Genomic DNA, 21,665 nt, shown 5'->3' on the forward strand with positions numbered 1-21,665 from the left:
TGCTATGAGTTGAAAATCGACTTGATGGCACCCAGCAACAATAACAGGGGCTAGTTATGCCCTTGTTGTTGTTGTTAGCTGCTGTAGAATTGAACCCTATGCACAATGGGATGGGACCATTGTGATCCATGGGGTTGTTATGCCCTGGCTTAACTTACATAACCACGTTGAAATAACTGCAGGCACCAGGCAGCATACTCCTCCTCCTCTGGCAAATGCCTGGTGAAGACAGCTCACTGTGAGTGATAGCAGCTTAGCAGAAGGAAAACTGGAGCTGCAATTCTTCGGTGTTTGGACCCAAATTCAGCCAGATTCTAGGCAAATGGTTAAAAGGCAAAATGTTTAGATCATGGAGCAGAGACTTGGGTTTAAATTCTCACTCTCTGAAGTTATGTGCCCTTGTGCATGGTCCTTGACCTCGGGGTTTCCTCATCTGTAAAATGGGGATAATGTCTTAGTACTAGCTGCTGCCTCTAGTCAGTAGTCTGTAAAAAGGTACTAATAAAGATTCGATTTACCCTTAAAACTGAGGGCCACGACGGCCTGCACCATGAACCTTCGCAGGAGCTAGCACCAGAACACCAGGCACCTAGTTTTACTGGTTGTATTTCCAGGTGATCCAAGACTCCTTGCCTCCTTGTCTCCCCGACCGCACAGCAGTGGCAGGAAAGAATGACAGGACACATCATTCATGCAAAGTTCTCAGATAAGGGCCTCCCACTTAGGAAGCACGTAATACACGCTAGCTGAGTCGCCTGTTTCCCCAACAGTAAAATGAACGAGTTAGGTCAGTTGATACAACATTTTCGGACGCTGGGTGACTAAGACTTTCCAGGGACACGAGGAAGCGTACACCGGGGGGAAGAAGGAAGATTCACAACGCGGCGCCCAGAGCCCGGCCTGAACAACTAGGCAGAATAATTGGGGAGGAGCCTCCGGGTGCGCTGTTTAGTTGGCTCCGCCCCCAGCCGACACGCGCTCTTCATTGGTCTTGGGAGATCCGCGGTGCTGGACCTCTTGAGCGGGGCCCGGCGTGTGAATGGAGGGCGTGGCCCGCCGAGGAGGAGGAGACAAGATGGCGACGTCTGTGAGGCAGCGGGGTGTGCGGTTGCTGCGCGGGGTCACGCCGTGGCAGACCAGGTACAGCAGCGCAAGGAGGCAGCCTTAGGGCCAGGGGAGGCCTGGGCGAAGTCGGGGTCGGGAGAGAGGGATCGGTTCTCTATCGCGAGCTTCCCTGAGGAGAACTCGGGTGGAGACGGAGCGACCGTCACCTCAAGCTCGGGAGCAGGTGTGACTGCGGCCGCACAGGGTGAACCGGGTTTAGTTAAGAGTCTGGCCGAAGCACTCTCGCTTTGCCCTCGCCAGGTCGGTGAAGTACATAAGGGACCAAACAAACAAACAAACAGATGAAATAGGCTGCTGCGCGTCACTAGAGTGGAGGCAGGGCTGGACGCCTCTTTCTCAGGGATTTGTGTTCGTGGAACCGGCGGCGTGGTGTGTGGGAAGAGCACTGGAGTGGGAGTCAGGCGATATTCACTTCGTCTTTGAAGCTAGGGGATTGAATTCGGTGATTTCAAAATAGTCTGTTATAGAATTGACATCTTGGTTGCCCTGGTGACGCGCCCAGCTTCTAGGTTCTTAGAGCTGGAAGGGATCTGAGGGGTCATCTCCATCCAACTCTGTCATTTTGGAGTTGGCGAAATTGAGGCCCTGAGAGAGGGAAGGACTTGATCAAGTTCGCCCAGCCAGTTGGTAGTAGAGCCAAGACCCTGACCCAGATACCTGTCTCTCACTCAAGGCTCACTCCTTCAGGCTGTCCACGGTGAGGGCAATTATTATACAGAAATAGTTTGAGGGCATCTGGACTCTGGGAAAATGGATTAAAATGTTGGTAGCAGTGACTCAGAGTTGGCTGCTTGGTGCTACTTTCAGAGAGCTAAGGTTTGAGTGACGCACTACTTCTGTGTTTGGCAGGGTTCATTTGATCAAAGGTTGCCTTTTGATGGGAAGTGACTGTCATCATTTTAATTTTGTGGAACAAAAGGTTGCTGATTTGGACTGAGGAAACAGAACCTGTCATTGGCTTTGATATGAAAGCTTTGCTCTCCCATCCATACCATAACTATTTGGGGAATGGGACTTCTGCATTGTGGCATTAACTGTTAGGCTTTGGACAGGAGGATCTGTGTGGTTTCAGTATTATTACCTGGGAGGCCGTTTGAGTCATATAAACTGTGTTGTGAATTGGAAAGACTAAAAAATGACATTCTTAAAAAAATTTTTTTAATATGAGGAGGACATACCTCCCTCACCATCATTGAAACAGGGAGGGAAAAAAAAAAAAGCCATATTTTAGTATCAGCGTAGGTAACTAAGACTAGATTCAGGTGCAGTGGGTGTGAGAGCTGAGGATTTGGGTACAATAAGAATTCTGAATTTTCAAATGTGTAGATAGAAATCCCAAAAAGATAACATTTTCTTTTCTTCCTTTTTTTTAGTATTCTTTTTTTTCTTATTGAGCTTTAGATGAAGGTTTACAGAATTAGTTTCTTATCAAACAGTTAGTACGTTGGTTAACAACCCCACAACGTGTCAACATTCTCCTTTCTCAACCCTGGGTTCCTTATTACCAGTTTCCTGTTCCCTCCTGCCTTCCAGGCCCTGCCCCAGGGCTGGTGCACCCCTTTAGTCTTGTTTTGTTCCATGGGTCTGTTCGATCTTTGGCTGAAGGGTGAACCTCAGGAGTAACCTCATTACTGAGCTGAAAGGGTGCCCCGGGGCCATACTCTCAGGGCTTCTCCAGTCTCTGTCAGGCCAGCAAGTCTGATCTGTCTTTTTGAGTTAGAATTTTGTTCTCCATTTTTCTTCAGCTGTTAGGGACCCTCTATTTTGATCCCTGTCAGAGCAGTCAGTGGTGGTTGCCAGGCACCATCTAGTTGTGCTGGACTCAGTCTGGTGGAGGCTGTGGTAGATGTGGTCCATTAGTCCTTTGGACTAATCTTTCCCTTTTATCTTTAGTTTTCTTCATTCTTCCTTGCTCCTAAAGGGGTGAGACCAGTGGAGTATCCTAGATGGCCGCTCACAGGCTTTTAAGACCCCAGAAGCTACTTACCAAAGTGGAATGTAGAACATTTTCTTTATAAACTGTGTTATGCCAGTCGAGCTAGATGTTCCCCAAGACCATGGTCCCCACAGCCTTCAGCCCAGTAATTTGCTCCCTCAGGGAGTTTGGATGTGTCTACGGAGCTACCATGACCTTGCCTTGTACAAGTTGTGCTGGCTTCCCCAGTATTGTGTACTGTTGTACCCTTCACCAAAGTTACCACTTATCTATTGTCTATTTAGCATTTTTCCATCCCCACCCCTCCCCTCCCTCATAACCATCAAAGATAGTTTCTTTTTGTATGTAAACCTTTCCATGAGTTTTTACAGTAGTGGTCTCATACAATATTTGACCTTTTGTAATTGACTTATTTCACTCAGCATAGTGCCCTCCAGATTCATTCATGTTATGAGATGCTTCACCGATTCATCGATGTTCTCCACTGTGTGTATATACCACTGTTTATCCATTCGTCTGTTGATGGGCATCTAGGTTGTTTCTATCCTTTCGCTTTTGTGAACAGTGCAGCAGTGAACGTGGGAAAGATAACATTTTCATGATTTTAAGTAAAGCAGTGTCTGTTTGTGAGACATGTAGCTGAAAGCCTCATCGTGGGGAATTTTTTCAGTAACTGGGTGATGTATGATAGATGGGTGATAGAAGAGAAAGTGACATCTGGGGTGATAATTTAGGGCAGTATTTCCCAAACTTGTTTGGTAAAAGAGTGAGTTCTTTTATGGGCTGAGATATTATTAAAAAACAGAGGTTCCCAGCTGTACTCCCACCCTGTCACCAAATTCAGATTCATAGATGTAGGTTGGTGACCTGGCAAATGTATTTTTTACAAGTGCCCTAGGTGATTCTTAGGTTGGGCAAGTATGGACAGTAGTACCTAGGGAGTGATTGCTTGTGCAAGACTTATATTAAAAAATATTTATGGCATCTCTGCCATTGCAAACCACAGTGCCAGTAACCATGGGAGGAGGGAGTAGAAGGAAGGAATTAAAAGATGTATTTGAAATAAGCCTTGCATACAAGGAACTTTACAGTTAAGTAGAAGAGACACTTTGCTAAATAGCTCTAATAAAACGTAAAATGTGGGATAAGGCCTTCAGGAAAATCTAGAGCATACAAGGGTTAAGATCAGTTTTAGGAGAACTTTCACAACTTTAGAAGAAGGAGAGACACAAGGACTATAATTAAAACGTTACCACTTTTGATGTTAAAAATATTTTGCAGCAAGGCAATATGGGCATGGACCAGTCAGTGTGGACATAGGTCATAGACAGTTGGTATGCCTGTCCTCGTGTATGCGAGTGGAGTATCAACTCTACTACTTGTAAGTGCCAGCCTCTGGACTAAGTGTTTTTTTTTTTTTTTTTTTAATTAACTTTTATTAAGCTTCAAGTGAACATTTACAATTCCAATCAGTCTGTCACATGTAAGTTTACATACATCTTACTCCCTTCTCCCACTTGCTCTCCCCCTATTGGCAGCCCTTTCAGTCTCTCGTTTCATGCCAATTTTGCCATCTTCCCTCTCTCTCTATCTTCCCTTCCCCCCTCCAGTCAAGAGTTGCCAACACACTCTCCAGTGTCCACCTGATTTAATTAGCTCACTCTTCATCAGTATCTCTCTTCCCCCCGCTGACCAGTCCCTTTCATGTCTGATGAGTTGTCTTCGGGGATGGTTCCTGTCCTGTGCCAACAGAAGGTCTGGGGAGCATTGCCGCCGGGATTCCTCTAGTCCCAGTCAGACCATTAAGTATGGTCTTTTTATGAGAATTTGGGGTCTGTATCCCACTGATCTGCTGCTCCCTCAGGAGTTCTCTGTTGTGCTCCCTGACAGGGCAGTCATCGATTGTGGCCGGGCACCAACTAGTTCTTCTGGTCTCAGGATGATGTAGGTCTCTGGTTCATGTGGCCCTTTCTGTCTCTTGGGTTCTTAGTTGTTGCGTGACCTTGGTGTTCTTCATTTTCCTTTTCTCCAGGTAGGTTGAGACCAATTGATGTATCTTAGATGGCCGCTTGTTACCATTTAAGACCCCAGATGCCACATTTCAAAGTGGGATGCAGAATGTTTTCATAATAGAAGTATTTTGCCAATTGACTTAGAAGTCCCCTCAAACCATGTTCCCCAGACCCCAGCCCCTGCTCCGCTGACCTTTGAATCATTCATTTTATCCCGGAAACCTCTTTGCTTTTAGTCCAGTCTAATTGGGCTGACCTTCCTTGTATTGAGTGTTGTCTTTCCCTTCACCCAAAGCAGTTCTTATCTACTGATTGATCAATAAAAAACCCTCTCCCTCCCTCCCTCCCTCCCTCCCTCCCCCCTTCGTAACCACAAAAGTATGTGGTGTTCTCAGTTTTTTCCATTTCTCAAGATCTTATAATAGTGATCTTATACAATATTTGTCCTTTTGCCTCTGACTCATTTTGCTCAGCATAATGCCTTCCAGATTCCTCCATGTTATGAAATGTTTCACAGATTCGTCACTGTTCTTTATTGATGCGTAGTATTCCATTGTGTGAATGTACCACAATTTATTTACCCATTCATCCGTTGACGGGAACCGTGGTTGCTTCCAGCTTTTTGCTATTGTAAACAGAGCTGCAATAAACATGGGTGTGCATATATCTGTTTGTGTGATGGCTCTTGTTTCTCTAGGGTATATTCCGAGGAGTGGGATTTCTGGGTTGTATGGTAGTTCTATTTCTAACTGTTTAAGATAACGCCAGATGGATTTCCAAAGTGGTTGTACCATTTTACATTCCCACCAGCAGTGTATGAGAGTTCCAATCTCTCCGCAGCCTCTCCAACATTTATTATTTTGTGTTTTTTGGATTAATGCCAGTCTAGTTGGTGTGAGATGGAATCTCATCGTAGTTTTAATTTGCATTTCTCTAATGGCTAATGATCGGGAGCATTTTCTCATGTATCTGTTAGCTGCCTGAATATCTTCTTTAGTGAAATGTGTGTTCATATCCTTTGCCCACTTCTTGATTGGGTTGTTTGTCTTTTTGTGGTTGAGTTTTGACAGAATCATGTAGATTTTAGAGATCAGGCTCTGGTCTGAGATGTCATAGCTGAATATTCTTTCCCGGTCTGTAGGTGGTCTTTTTACTCTTTTGGTGAAGTCTTTAGATGAGCATAGGTGTTTGATTTTTAGGAGCTTCCAGTTATCTGGTTTCTCTTCATCATTTTTGGTAATGTTTTGTATTCTGTTTATGCCCTGTATTAGGGCTCCTAGGGTTGTCCCAGTTTTTTCTTCCATGATCTTTATTGTTTTAGTCTTTATGTTTAGGTCTTTGATCCACTTTGAGTTAGTTTTTGTGCATGGTGTGAGGTATGGGTCCTGTTTCATTCTTTTGCAAATGGATATCCAGTTATGCCAGCACCATTTGTTAAAAAGACTATCTTTTCCCCAGTTAACTGACACTGGTCCTTTGTCAAATATCAGCTGCTCATACGTGGATGGATTTATATCTGGGTTCTCAATTCTGTTCCATTGGTCTATGTGCCTGTTGTTGTACCAGTACCAGGCTGTTTTGACTACTGTGGCTGTATAATAGGTTCTGAAATCAGGTAGAGTGAGACCTCCCACTTTCTTCTTCTTTTTCAGTAATGCTTTGCTTATCCGGGGGTTCTTTCCCTTCCATATGAAATTGGTGATTTGTTTCTCTATCCCCTTAAAATATGACATTGGAATTTGAATCGGAAGTGCGTTATATGTATAGATGGCTTTTGGTAGAATAGACATTTTTACTGTGTTAAGTCTTCCTATCCATGAGCAGGGTATGTTTTTCCACTTAAGTATGTCCTTTTGAATTTCTTGTAGTAGAGCTTTGTAGTTTTCTTTGTACAGGTCTTTTACATCCTTAGTAAGATTTATTCCTAAGTATTTTATCTTCTTGGGGGCTACTGTGAATGGTATTGATTTGGTTATTTCTTCTTTGATGTTCTTTTTGTTGATGTAGAGGAATCCAAGTGATTTTTGTATGTTTATTGTATAACCTAAGACTCTGCCAAACTCTTCTATTAGTTTCAGTAGTTTTCTGGAGGATTCCTTAGGGTTTTCCGTGTATACGATCATGTCATCTGCAAATAGTGATAGCTTTACTTCCTCCTTGCCAATCCGGATACCCTTTATTTCTTTGTCTAGCCTAATTGCCCTGGCTAGGACTTCAAGTACGATGTTGAATAAGAGCGGTGATAAAGGGCATCCTTGTCTGGTTCCCGTTCTCAAGGGAAATGCTTTCAGGTTCTCTCCATTTAGAGTGATATTGGCTGTTGGCTTTGCATAGATGCCCTTTATTATGTTGAGGAATTTTCCTTCAATTCCTATTTTGGTAAGAGTTTTTATCATAAATGGGTGTTGAACTTTGTCAAATGCCTTTTCTGCATCTATTGATAAGATCATGTGGTTTTTATCTTTTGTTTTATTTATGTGATGGATTACATTAATGGTTTTTCTGATATTGATCGTGGTGAATTATTTTTTTGATGTGTTGTTGGATTCTATTTGCTACAATTTTGTTGAGGATTTTTGCATCTATGTTCATGAGGGATATAGGTCTGTAATTTTCTTTTTTTGTAATGTCTTTACCTGGTTTTGGTATCAGGGAGATGGTGGCTTCATAGAATGAGTTGGGTAGTATTCCGTCTTTTTCTATGCTTTGAAATACCTTCAGTAGTAGTGGTGTTAAGTCTTCTCTGAAGGTTTGGTAGAACTCTGCAGTGAAGCCGTCCGGGCCAGGACTTTTTTTTGTTGGAAGTTTTTTGATTATCGTTTCAATCTCTTTTTTTGTTATGGGTCTATTTAGTTGTTCTACTTCTGAATGTGTTAGTTTAGGTAGGTAGTGTTTTTCCAGGAATTTATCCATTTCTTCTAGGTTTTCAAATTTGTTAGAGTACAATTTTTCGTAGTAATCTGAAATGATTCTTTTAATTTCATTTGGCCCTGTTGTGATGTGGTCCTTCTCGTTTCTTATTCGGGTTATTTGTTTCTTTTCCTGTTTTTCTTTAGTCAGTCTAGCCAATGGTTTATCAATTTTGTTAATTTTTTCAAAGAACCAGCTTTTGGCTTTGTTAATTCTTTCAATTGTTTTTCTGTTCTCTAATTCATTTAGTTCAGCTCTAATTTTTAGTATTTGTTTTCTTCTGGTGCCTGATGGGTTCTTTTGTTGCTCACTTTCTATTTGTTCAAGTTGTAGGGACAGTTCTCTGATTTTGGCTCCTTCTTCTTTTTGTATGTGTGCATTTATCCATATAAATTGGCCTCTGAGCACTGCTTTTGCTGTGTCCCAGAGGTTTTGGTAGGAAGTATTTTCATTCTCGTTGCTTTCTAAGAATTTCCTTATTCCCTCCTTGATGTCTTCTATAACCCAGTCTTTTCTCAGGAGGGTATTGTTCATTTTCCAAGTATTTGATTTCTTTTCCCTAGTTTTTCTGTTATTGATTTCTAGTTTCATTGCCTTGTGGTCTGAGAAGATGCTTTGTAATATTTCGATGTTTTGGACTCTGCAAAGATTTGTTTTATGACCTAATATGTGGTCTATTCTAGAGAATGTTCCATGTGCACTAGAAAAAAAAGTATATTTTGCAGCAGTTGGGTGGAGAGTTCTGTATAAGTCAATGAGGTCAAGTTGGTTGATTGTTGTAAGTAGGTCTTCCGTGTCTCTATTGAGCTTCTTACTGGATGTCCTGTCCTTCTCCGAAAGTGGTGTGTTGATGTCTCCTACTATACATGTGGAGGTGTCTATCTCACTTTTCAATTCTGTTAAAATTTGATTTATGTATCTTGCAGCCCTGTCATTGGGTGCATAAATATTTAATATGGTTATGTCTTCCTGATCAATTGTCCCTTTTATCATTATATAGTGTCCTTCTTTATCCTTTGTGGTGGTTTTAAGTCTAAAGTCTATTTTGTCAGAAATTAATATTGCTACTTTTCTTCTTTTTTGCTTATTGTTTGCTTGATATATTTTTTTCCATCCTTTGAGTTTTAGTTTGTTTGTGTCTCTAAGTCTAAGGTGTGTCTCTTGTAGGCAGCATATAGATGGATCGTGTTTCTTTATCCAGTCCGTGACTCTCTGTCTCTTTATTGGTGCATTTAGTCCATTTACATTCAGCGTAATTATAGATAAATAAGTTTTTAGTGGTGTCATTTTGATGCCTTTTCATGTGTGTTGTTGACCATTTCATTTTTCCACATACTTTTTTGTGCTGAGACGTTTTTCTTAGTAGATTGTGAGATCCTTATTTTCATAATGTTTAGCTTTATGTTAGTTGAGTCGTTACGTTTTTCTTGGCTTTTTTCTTGAGTTATGGAGTTGATATTCCTTTTTGTGGTTACCTTATTGTTTACCCCTATTTTTCTAAGTAAAAACCTAACTTGTATCGTTCTATATCGCCTTGTATCACTCTCCATCTGGCAGTTCAATGCCTCCTATATTTAGTCACTCTTTTTGATTATTGTGATCTTTTATCTATTGATTTCCATGATTCCCTGTTATGTGTATTATTAAGTTTATTTATTTTTTAGAATTAATCGTAATTTGTTTGTTTTTGTGCTTTCCCTATTTGAGTTGATATCAGGACGTTCTGTTTTGTGACCTTGTATTGTGCTGGTACCTGATATTATTGGTCATCTGACCAAACAATCTCCTTTAGCATTTCTTGTAGCCTTGGTTTGGTTTTTGCAAATTCTCTAAACTTGTGTTTATCTGTAAATATCTTAATTTCTCCTTCATATTTCAGAGAGAGTTTTACTGGATATATGATCCTTGGTTGGCAGTTTTTCTCCTTCAGGGCTCTGTATACGTCGTCCCATTCCCTTCTTGCCTGCATGGTTTCTGCTGAGTAGTCTGAACTTATTCTTATTGATTCTCCCTTGAAGGAAACCTTTCTTTTCTCCCTGGCTGCTTTTAAAATTTTCTGTTTATCTTTGGTTTTGGCAAGTTTGATGGTAATATGTCTTGGTGTTTTTCTTTTGGATCAATCTTAAATGGGGTTTGATGAGCATCTTGGATAGATATCCTTTCGTCTTTCATGATGTCAGGGAAGTTTTGTGTCAGGAGTTCTTCAACTATTTTCTCTGTGTTTTCTGTCCCCCCTCCCTGTTCTGGGACTCCAATCACTCGCAAGTTATCCTTCTTGATAGAGTCCCACATGATTCTTAGGGTTTCTTCATTTTTTTAAATTCTTTTATCTGATTTTTTGTCAGCTATGTTGGTGTTGATTCCCTGGTCCTCCAGATGTCCCAGTCTACATTCTAACTGCTCAAGTCTGCTCCTCTGACTTCTATTGCGTTGTCTAATTCTGTAATTTTATTGTTAATCTTTTGGATTTCTACATGTTGTCTCTCTATGGATTCTTGCAACTTATTAATTTTTCCACTATGTTCTTGAGTAATCTTTTTGAGTTCTTCGACAGTTTTATCAGTATGTTCCTTGGCTTTTTCTGCAGTTAGCCTAATTTCATTTGTGATGTCTTGAAGCATTCTGTAAATTAGTTTTTTATATTCTGTATCTGATAATTCCAGGATTGTATCTTCATTTGGGAAAGATTTTGATTCTTTTGTTTGGGGGGTTGTAGAAGCTGTCATGGTCTGCTTCTTTATGTGGTTTGATATGGACTGCTGTCTCCGAGCCATCACTGGGAAACTAGTTTTTCCAGAAAATCCGCTGGTACGCTGGCTCCTGGCTCTGAAAACAATCGCTGTCTCCCCATATTTGTTCGTTCTCCGTCTCTAAATCTGTGTTTGTTGTTCAGAGTTCGTAGATTGTTATGTATGTGATCGATTCACTTGTTTTTCCGAGTCTTTGTTGCAAGAGGGATCCGCGGTAGCGTCCACCTAGTCCGCCATCTTAGCCCCCTTCCTCCTGGACTAAGTGTTTTACATGATTATTTTACTTACTGCTAAATTTTTTTTTTAATGAGGTAAGTACAGTACTATTTTTACAGATGTAGAAACAGGAGCTTAGAGTTAGTTAAGAAACTTGCTTAAGGTCACATAGCTAATAAGTGGCAGAGCTGAGATTTGACCCACATAATCAGACTTGAGTGCTTTATCATGGTCTCTAATACCCTCTTGCAGGATGCCAATGTGAGTTCACCATGTGAAAGAGGCATTGATTGAACCTAGCTAGTTATCTCTCTTAAGTTTCAGCTCCCTCATCTAGGATACAAAAATGCGTTGATTTCTAAGGTCCATTTCAGCTGCTTCCCAGCATCACTGCTGTTGTGTCCCATCTGTTTCTGCCAGCAAAACACTCCTCCCAACTTGTGCCAAACTAGTTGCCCTTCAGCTGACTCTGACTCATGGCGTCTCTGTCGTGTGTCAGAGTAGAACTGTGCTCCATAAGGTTTTCAATGGCTGATTGTTCAGAAGCAGTCGCCAGGCTTTCCTTCTGAGATGCTTCTGGGTGGACTGGAACCTCCAACATTTTGATTAGCAGCTGAGCACGTTAACCATTTGCACCATCTGGGGACTTCCCTAATGTGTGCAGCATTCAGGGGTGGATTAACTGGTAGGCATAGTATGCACCGGCTTGCATTGAGCAAGGTATGTAGGGGCTTAATTGTATTTACTTGCCAACCTGTGGTGAGCAATTTCACATGGGTTTCACCACACATTTGACATGGTGGGGAACAGGTGAAATTGTGCAGTGGATTGGTGGAAAGGCACAACTGGACCTGTGTGTACCTTACTTATTGGGTAATCCAGCCCAGGCACCAATGTTTGAAATCTAATAATGAAGAATTAGCAATAACCCAAATGCTTATGAGTAAGGGATTGTTAAAAAATGACCATCTATCCATACAGGGGAAGCATATACACTTTAGTAAAAGAAGATGAGGTGAATCTATATGAGTCCACATGGAAGGAAGTCTGTGATATTTTAAGTGGAAAAGAATATTCAAGAAAATAATTATGGCTTTTATATATACACTAGTTATGTAATGGGCACTGTACTAAGTGCTTTTTGTGCTTTTCTTATTTAAATGCTTACAACAACTCAATGAGATAGGTTCTGTTGTGGATTGAATTGTGTCCCCCGAAAATGTGTGTCAATTTGGCTGGTCCATGATTCTCAGTATTGTGTGATTGTCCACCATTTTGTCATCTGATGTGATTTTCCTTTGTGTTGTAAATCCTACCTCAATGATGTTGACGAGGCAGGATGAGTCAGTTATGTTAATGAGGCAGGACTCAATCTACAAGATTGGATTGTGTCTTGAGTCAATCTTTTTTGAATTATAAAAGAGAAAAGCAAGCAAAGAGACCGGGCGACTACATACCACTAAGAAAACATTGCCAGGAGCAGAGCACATCCTTTGAGCTCCTGCACAGAGAAGCTTCTAGACCAAGGGAAGATTGATGACAGGGACCTTCCTCCAGAGCCAGCAGAGAGAGAAAGCCTTCTGCTGGAGCTGGCACCCTGAATTCGGACTTCTGGCTTCCTAGACTATGAGAGAACAAATTTCTCTTTGTTAAAGCCATCCACTTGTGGTATTTCTGTTATAGCAGCACAAGATAACTAAGACAGTTGCATTACTATCTTCATTTTTTAGATGAGGAGGCCAAGGAACAGAGAGGTTTATGTAGCTTGCCTGAGGTCACACAGAGCCCCCTCTCCTAGCCCCACCGCTCCACCAATTTCCACTTAGTATCCACTGTTGAGATTCAAGCTCAAACCCCTTTGTTCATCAAGGACACAGACAGTAAACAAATAAATGAGTACATATAGAATCCATCACAGGTAGTGAGAAGTGCTATGAAGAGAAAGTAAAGCAAGGAAATTAAGAGCTTAGAGAGTGCTAGAGAGGGGCACCTTGGCCGTAGGGTGGTCAACAGAATTGAAACTGAGAAAGTCACATTTGATCAGAGAATTGAGTGATGTGAGGTTAATGAGCCACATAGGAAAGGGTATGCCCAGAATTTATCATTGCTAGGTGCCCTCGAAAGCTTTGAATTGTGGTGTTGGCGAAGAATATTGAATATACCACAGACTGTCAAAAGAGCAAACAAATCTGTCTTAGAAGAAGTACAACCAGAATGCTCCTTAGACGCGAGGATGGCGAGACTGCGTCTTACATACTTTGGACACTTTGTCAGGAGCGGTCCATCCCTGGAGAAGGGCATCATGTTTGGAAGAGTACAGGGTCAGCAGAAAAGAGGAAGACCCTCAACAAGGTGGATTGACACAGTGACTGCAACCATGAGCTCAAGCTTAACAATGATTGTAAGGATGGCACAGGACTGGGCAGTGTTTCATTCTGTTGTGCATAGGGTCACTATGAGTTGGAACCGACTTGACGGTACCTAAGAACAACCACCACAACAGGTGCTCTCGAGTCGATTTCGACTCATAATGACCCTATGTGAGAGTGGAACTGCCCTATAGGGTTTTCTAGGCTGTAGTCTTTATGGGAGCAGATTACCAGGTCTTTCTCCCACGGAGCTGCTGGATGGGTTCGAATTGACAACCTTTTGCTTAGCAGCCAAAAGCCTAACCACTGGGCAACCAGGGCTCCTGTGCCTAGTAGAGCAAACAGCAAATGCAGAGGTGTGGAAGGGGCACAATGGTAGTGTGTACAAGGAACAGACCATCAATTGCTCATATTCAAGTTCAAGTTGAAGCTGAAGAAAATTAGAACAAGTCCACGAGAGTCAAAGTATGACCTTGAGTGTATCCCACCTAAATTTAGAGACCATCTCAAAAATAGATTTGACGCATTGAACACTAAGGACTGAAGACCAGGTGAGTTGTGGAATGACATCAAGGACATCATACATGAAGAAAGCAAGAAGTCATTAAAAAGACAGGAAAGAATGAAAAGACCAAAATGCATGTCAGAAGAGACTCTGAAAGTTGCTCTTGAATGTTGAGTAGCTAAAGCAAATGGAAGAAATGATGAAGTAAAAGAGCTGAACAGATTTCAAAGGGTGGCTTGAGAAGACAAAGTAAAGTATTATGATGACATGTGCAAAGATCTGGATGTAGAATACCAAAAAGGAAAAATACGCTCGGCATTTCTCAAGTTGAAAGAACTGAAGAAAAAAATCAAGCAGTATTGAAGAATTCTACAGGGAAAATTTTAAATAACAGAGGAAGCATTGAAAGAAAATGGAAGAAATACAGAGTTACTGCACCAAAAAGAAATTGTTGGCTTTCAACCATTTCAGGAGGTAGACTATGATCAAGAATTGATGGTACTGAAGGAAGAGATCCAAGCTGCACTGAAAGCATTGGCGAGCAGCAAGGCTTCAGAAATTGATGGAATACCAATTGAGATGTTTCAACAAATGGGTGCAGTGCTGGAAGCACTCTCTTGTTTATGCCAAGAAATTTGGAAGACAGCTACCTGGCCAATTGACTGAAAGAGATCCATATTTGTGCCCATTCCAAAGAAAGGTGATCCATCTGAATGCAGAAATTATTGAACAAGTCAAATTTTGCTGAAGATCATTCAAAAGCAGTTATAGCGGTACATTGACAGGGAACTGCTGGAGAACTCAACCCAGTTCAAAAGAGGAAGGATATCTTTGCTGATGGCAGATGGGTCTTGGCTGAAAGCAGACAATACCAGGGAGAAATTTACCTGTATTTTTATTGACTATGGAAAGGCATTTGACTCTGTGGATTGTAACAAATTATGGATAACATTGCCAAGAACGGGAGTTCCAGAACACTTAGTTGTGCTTGTGAGGAATCTGTACTTAGACCAAGAGGCAGCCGTTTGAACAGAATGAGGGGATACTACATGGTTTAAAGTCAAGAAATGTGTTGTATCCTTTCACCATACTTATTCAATCTGTATACTGAGAAAATAATCCGAGAAGGTGGACTATGTGAAGAAGAACACAGCATCAGAAGTGGAGGAAGACTCATTAACAACCTGCAGTATGCAGATGACACAACCCTTCTTGCTGAAAGTGAAGAGGACTTCAAGCACTTACTGATGAAAATCAAAGACCACAGCCTTCAGTATGGATTACTCCTCAATATAAGGAAAATAAAAATCTTCACAACTGGACCAGTAAGCAACATCATGATAAATGGAGAAAAGATTAAGTTGTCAAGGATTTCATTTTACTTGGATCCACAATCAACACCCATGGAAACAGCAGTCAAGAAATCAAATGACACATTGCATTGGGAAATTTTACTGCAAAAGACCTCTTTAGAGTGTTAAAAAGCAAAAATGTCACTTTAAGGACTAAGGTGCCCCTGACCCAAGCCCTAGAGTTTTCAATCCACCTCACATGCATGTGAAAACTAGACAATGAATAAGGAAGAAGAATTGATGCCTTTGAATTATGGTGTCGTTGAAGAGTACTGAATAATATACTGTGGACTGCCAGAATAACGAACAAGTCTGTCTTGGAAGAAATATAGCTGGAATGGTCATTAGAAGCAAGGATGTCGAGACTTCATCTCACATACTTTGAACATGTTATCAGGAGGGACCAGTCCCTGAAAAAAGGACATCATACTTGGTAAAGTAGAAGGTCAGTGAAAAAGAGGAAGACCGTCAGCAAGATGGACTGACACAGTGGCTGCAGCAATGTGCTCAGGCATAACAACAGTTATGAGGACCGTGCGGGACCGGGGAGTGTTTCGTTCTGTTGTACATAGGGTCACTATGGGTCAGAGACAATGCAACAGCACCTAACAATAACAACAAGGAGTGGCAGGAAGCATGAGTGAGGATCAGAGGATGAGAGAGAGGTCAGAAAGAACCAACCAGCAAACTGTGTCATATGCTGCTGAGCAGTCAAGAAATGATCCAATCTTTAACAAATGGTGCTGCCATAACTGGATATCCATCTGCAAAAAAAATGAAACAAGACCCATACCTCACATCATGTACAAAAACTAACTCAAAATGGATCAAAGACCTAAATATAAAATCTAAAATGATAAAGATCATGGAAGACAAAATAGGGTCAATGCTAGGAGCCCTAATACATGGCATAAACGGAATACAAACCATAACTGACAATTGACAAACAACAGAAGAGAAACTAGATAAATGGAAGCTCCTAAAAATCAAACACTTATGCTCATCAAAAGATTTCACCGGAGGAGTAGAAAGGCGACCTACAGAGTGGGAAAAGATTTTTGGCTATGACATATCCAATCAGGGTGTGATCTCTAAAATCTACAAGATACTGCAAAACCTCAACAACAAAAAGACAAATAACCCAATTAAAAAATGGGCAAAGGATATGAACAGACATTTCACCAAAGAAGACATTCAGGCGGCTAACAGATACATGAGGAAATGCTCATGATCATTAGCCATTAGAAAAATACAAATTAAAACTAAAATGAGATACCATCTCACTCCAACAAGGCTAACAGTAATCTACAAAAAGCACAATAATAGATGTTGGAGAGGTTGTGGAGAGACTGGAACCCTTACACACTGCTGGTAGGAATGTAAAATGGTAATCCACTTTGGAGATTGATTTGGCGCTGCCTTAAAAAGCTAGAAATAGAAGTACCACACAGTCCAACAATCCCACTCCTTGGAATACATCCTAGAGAAATAAAAGCCATTATACGGGTAGATACATCAACATCCATGTTCATTGCAGCACTGTTCACGATAGCAAAAAATGGAAACAGCCTAGATGCCCATCAACAGACAAATGGATAAACAAATTATGTTACATACACACAATGGAATACTACCCAACGATAAAGAACAGTAATGAATCCGCAAAACATCTCACAACATGGATGAATCTGGAAGGCATTATGCTGAAATGATTCAGTTGCAAGAGGACAAATATTGTATTGAGACCACTATTAAAAGAACTCAAGTAAAAGTTTAAACACAGAAGAAAACATTCTTTGATGGTTATGAGGGTGCGGAGGGAGGGAGAGGGGAATTCACTAACTAGACAGTAGACAGAAATTATCTTAGGCGAAGGGAAGAACAACACACAATACAGGGGAAGTCAGCACAACTGGACTAAACCAAAAACTAAGGAGTTTCATGAACACAAACACTTTGAGGGACAGAGTAGCAGGGGCTAGGGCCTGGGGATCATGGTTTTGGGGGACATCTAGGTCAACTGGCATAACAAAGTCTGTTAACAAAAAGTGTTTTGCATCCCTCTTTGGTGAGTAGCGTCTGGGGTATTAAAAGCTTTTAGCAGCCATCTGAGATGCATCAATTGGTCCCAATCCACCAGGAGCAAAGGAGAACAAAGAACACCAAAGATACAAGAAACAAAAGGGTCACATAAACCAGATACTCCATCAGCCTGAGACCAAAAGAATTGGGTGGTGCCCTGCTACCACCAGTGACTGCCCTGACAGGGAACACAACAGAGAGTCCCTGATAAAGCAGGAGAAAAGTCTGTTGTAGAACTCAAGTTCATGTGAAAAGACCAGACTGAATTGTGTGAATAAGACTGGAGGAACCCTCGAAGACATGTCCCCTGGATGCTCTGTTGACTGAGAACTAAAATCATTCCTGAAGCCAACTCTTCAGACAAACATTAGACTGGACTATACCCCAAAAAAACCCACTGCCATCGAGTCGATTCCGACTCACAGGGACCCTATAGGATAGAGTAGAACTGCCACGTAGGGTTTCCAAGAAGCGCCTGGTGGATTCGAACTGCCAACCTTTTGGTTAGCAGCTGTAGCTCTTAACCACTGTGCCACCAGGGTTTCCAGACTGGACTATAAAACATAAAAAAAAAATACTTGTGAAGAGCGTGCTTCTTAGTTGAAGCAGGTGGACGAGACCAAACGGGCTGCTCCTGTCTGGAGGCAGGATGAGAAGCAGAAAGGAACAGGAGCTGGTTGGATGGACACAGGAAACCTGGAGTGGAAAGGGGGAGTGTGCTGTCACATTATAGGGATAACAACTAAGGTCACATAACAATATGTGTATTAATTTTTTTATGAGAAATTAACGTGTGCTGTAAACTTACACCTAAAGTAGGATAAAAAAAAAAAAAAATCCAGTAATGGGGGTTCAGCATTCTGGAACACACAATACAGTGACATACAGAACACTTCAGTGAACCCTAATTTAGTCAGTTTTTATGCTTTCTCCTCTAATTCTGTTTGGAAATCAGGTTTTAGACTTTCAGCTTTTGTAGCGGGAGTATTTGGTCTAAGAGATGTGCATTGTTCAATGCTGAAAGTACACTCATATACTGAAATGCACTTCTTTGTGTTAGTAGCTACACATCTATATGGCCTTAAAAAAAAAAAAAAACCTGTTGCTGTCAAGTCGATTTCGACTTGTAGCAACCCTATAGGACAGAGTAGAGCTGCCCATAGGGTTTCCAAGGGGTGGCTGGTGGATTCGAACTGCTGACCTCTTGGTTGGCAGCCAAGCTTTTAACCACTGCACCTTAGGGGTGGTGATTTTCATGGTTGCAGTGTGATGGATTGCTTTTATGTGACCTTTCTGTGGTCTTGTAACTCCCACCCAATCACTTGCAAATAAGGTAATTGTGGTTCATCAAGGGGATTGGTCAGTTTTGCCATCCCACTAGGCTTAGAAGAGAGGCAATTCCAGAACAGAGAGGGGATCTCACCTCCACCAAGAAAGAAGGGCCAAGAGTGGAAGGTCCCTGTGCTAAGAATCTCCTGGAATCAGGAGACCGAGACCGAGAGAGCACTGTAACACTGAAGACTGTGAGAAGCAGTAGCAGAAAAACAGTGGCAGAAGAGACTGTCAGGAGATGGTACAGCGGGCTTCCCGGCCCATGGAGCGAAAAAGCTGAGTGCCTTCGGGCAGGAGGCTTGCTGGCAGAGTAGGGAGCCTCTGGTCACTTGGTGGAGCTAGGTTTGCCGACTTAGGGCGCTAGAGCTGAGAGCCTTTGGGCTAGGGATTACTGGCAGAGTGGGGTGCCTCAGGGCACTTATTGGCAGAGCTAAAAGCTTTGTAACACTTGCCCAAGCAGGGCAGAGGCTGAGGGCCAACAGGGCATGCCAGTGGGCACGGCTAGAAGAGTCTGTCCTGACAGAGGAACTGCATTCCTGAACCTGAATTGTAACCTGTTACTTCCCTAATAAACCCCATAGTGGTGAATATTGTTTGTGAGTTCTATGTGGCCATCACAGTGAACTGTTGAACCTAACAGAAAAGTAGAGAGTGCCACGGAAGGGATAATTGGTGTCATAATTGGTAGAGATGGAGCAGAGAGGAGGCATGTCTGACTTCCGCTTCATAGGAATCAGCCTTGGGTGATTGTTCTTGATTCTCTTTCCTTGTGAAGTTAGAGGATGTCAGATTCCACCTCCACACCATTTTTACGATGGCAAGATGGTTTTTCTCCACACAAATCTAGTTTGCCTATAGGAGGACCAGACTCATCACATTAGCCACGTTAGCACCATGCTGTAAGGGGCTTTTTAAGTCAAGGAAATTTCATATGAAAAAATGAACCTAAATCTGATCATGTTTATAGAGTATCTATATACGACATACTGGCTAAATATCCATGAATGTAAATATTGTATGAAAGTCCTAAATACAGTTTTTTTTATTTCATAAAAGTAATCCATTTAGACATTTATAATAAATTCTTTCATAGAAGTACTCCAAGGAAAAAATAAACACTTTAGATTTCAGGTCGATATTTGGGGAAACTGATTTTATCCGAAATGAAAGTGAGATGTTTGCTCTTGATTAAGAGACAAACCAATTGTTAATTAAAAATTCTTTAATGATTACTTGTTGGCACAGTCATTTATTGACCATTGGGGAGAAACCTGATGTCCCCAGGTGAAGATGACAGAAAAAGAGAAACAGACTTTCAGAACCCATGAAACCTCTTCACTCCGTCAAATTAGGAATCCCACAAAAGATAATTAAAAAAATTCTAAACCATTTGAGCCTACAAGACTTGAAGTAGATTAGAATATCCTAACATTTTTTTTTTCCAATACGGATATTTAAATTGGTAAAAGTTTCAGCCATCGAAATATTAGATTTGTTTACTAGTTAGGGTTCAGATGTTTACAAGTCTATATAAAGCCCTTCTTTTGTGATATAGAAACACAAGGCTTTGTGCAAGAACTCTCATTTTCCTGATCTTGTGCTTAAGAAAAAAAAATTATTTCGAAATACGTTCAGATTTCCAGGAAAGTTATAAAGACAGTGTATACAATTCCCAAAATACTTTTCACTCAAATTCCCCACCAGTTAATCATATTTGCTTTATTATTCTCTTTCCATATGTGTCTGTGTATGTGTGTGTATGTGTATTTTTTTCCTGAAACACTTGAGAGCAAGTTGCAGACTTGATACCCTTTTACCTTTAAGGACTTCAGCCCTTTAAGTATTTCAGGCTTTTTCCTACAAGGACTTTTTCTTATATAACCACAGTACATTTGTCAAAACCAGGAGGTTGACATTGGTACAATACTGTTATCTATATACTGTATTCAGATTTTCCCAATTGTCCCACCCGTGTTTTTATTAAATTTTAAGAAAAATATTTAATGGCTTTTTTTTGCTTGGTTATAGCCACCTTCACTGTGAAAATACTGCCCTGAGCCATGTTCTACAATCCTTAAGGAAGCTGCCTCTCAGAGCCTTTCGCACAGGTAAGTAGCAGCTGGAGATGGTACTGGCCCTCTCTGCCTCAGTTTGCTCATCTGTAAATTGAGATAAACATAGCTCCTATTTCATAGGATTGTTGTTAGAATTAAATGAAATAGCACGGGTAAAGTGCTTTGAGTGTCTGGAAAATGGTTATCACTCGAGAATTATCTATTACTCTACCTCATCATTTTTAAAATGGCTGCATAGTATTCCACTGTATGACTGTACCATTGGTGCTAGATGTTAGTTTCTAGTCTTTTTCTACTATGGACAGTTCTTTAGTGACATATCTTTGTGCATCTTCATGATAAATTTGTAGAGATAGACTTGCTGGGCCAAAGGTATGTGAATTTTACACCTTGATATTTAGAACAAAATGCTCTTCAGAGAGAGTTGTCACAACTTATGCTCATACTGCTCACACCCTCACCAACCCTGAGGATTATGAATTTATTTGAACTTGTAAGCAGCTGTTTGAACAGCTACAAAAATGTATATTGTCTGTGTATTATCTAAGTAGCCCTTTTTGTTCTACCATACCAAAAGCTATTTTTTCTTTTTTATTGTACTTTAGATGAAGGTTTATAGAACAAACTCCAAAGGCTATTTTTTTTAACTGCCCTATAAGAGCACCTTGGGAATAAAAGTAGGTAGTTAAGGAGAACAAAAACAATAAGTTTACCACAAGTCCTTAATTAGGAATTGTATGCTGGAACAAGTAGGAATAGCATAAAAGATGGAGGGAGAGCCTCAGGAGTGAATCCATGACCCTGGATTTGTAGAAAAGTGGCCACTGTGCTTTTATAACCCTTTAGTGCTCACGGGTACCTCTTGGTACCAAGTACTTTTTCTGTCCCTGAAGGTGTATTGGAAGGTATTAGAACCACTTTAGTATACACTGGTGTCTGGGTGGAGACTTCCATAACTATGTAAAAAAACAAGGAAGTTATTCAGTGCCACATTTGAGTGT

At 41.1% G+C, this 21,665-nt stretch overlaps 1 protein-coding gene across 2 annotated transcripts in view; it reads left to right on the forward strand.

The window, feature by feature from the left end:
* The first annotated feature begins 1,060 nt into the window (after positions 1-1,060).
* PISD (phosphatidylserine decarboxylase) overlaps positions 1,061-21,665 on the forward strand; it is a 57,988-nt gene continuing 37,383 nt past the window's right edge. For both annotated transcript variants that reach the window (XM_049865352.1, XM_049865354.1), the window contains exons 1-2: positions 1,061-1,140; positions 20,618-20,697. In XM_049865352.1, coding sequence (XP_049721309.1) covers positions 1,076-1,140; positions 20,618-20,697 — 145 coding nt within the window. In that variant the 5' untranslated portion in view covers positions 1,061-1,075. The remainder of the gene's footprint in view (positions 1,141-20,617; positions 20,698-21,665) is intronic.

The sequence above is a fragment of the Elephas maximus genome, chromosome 22 (assembly GCF_024166365.1).
Source record: "Elephas maximus indicus isolate mEleMax1 chromosome 22, mEleMax1 primary haplotype, whole genome shotgun sequence".
Classification (NCBI taxonomy): Eukaryota; Metazoa; Chordata; class Mammalia; order Proboscidea; family Elephantidae; genus Elephas; species Elephas maximus.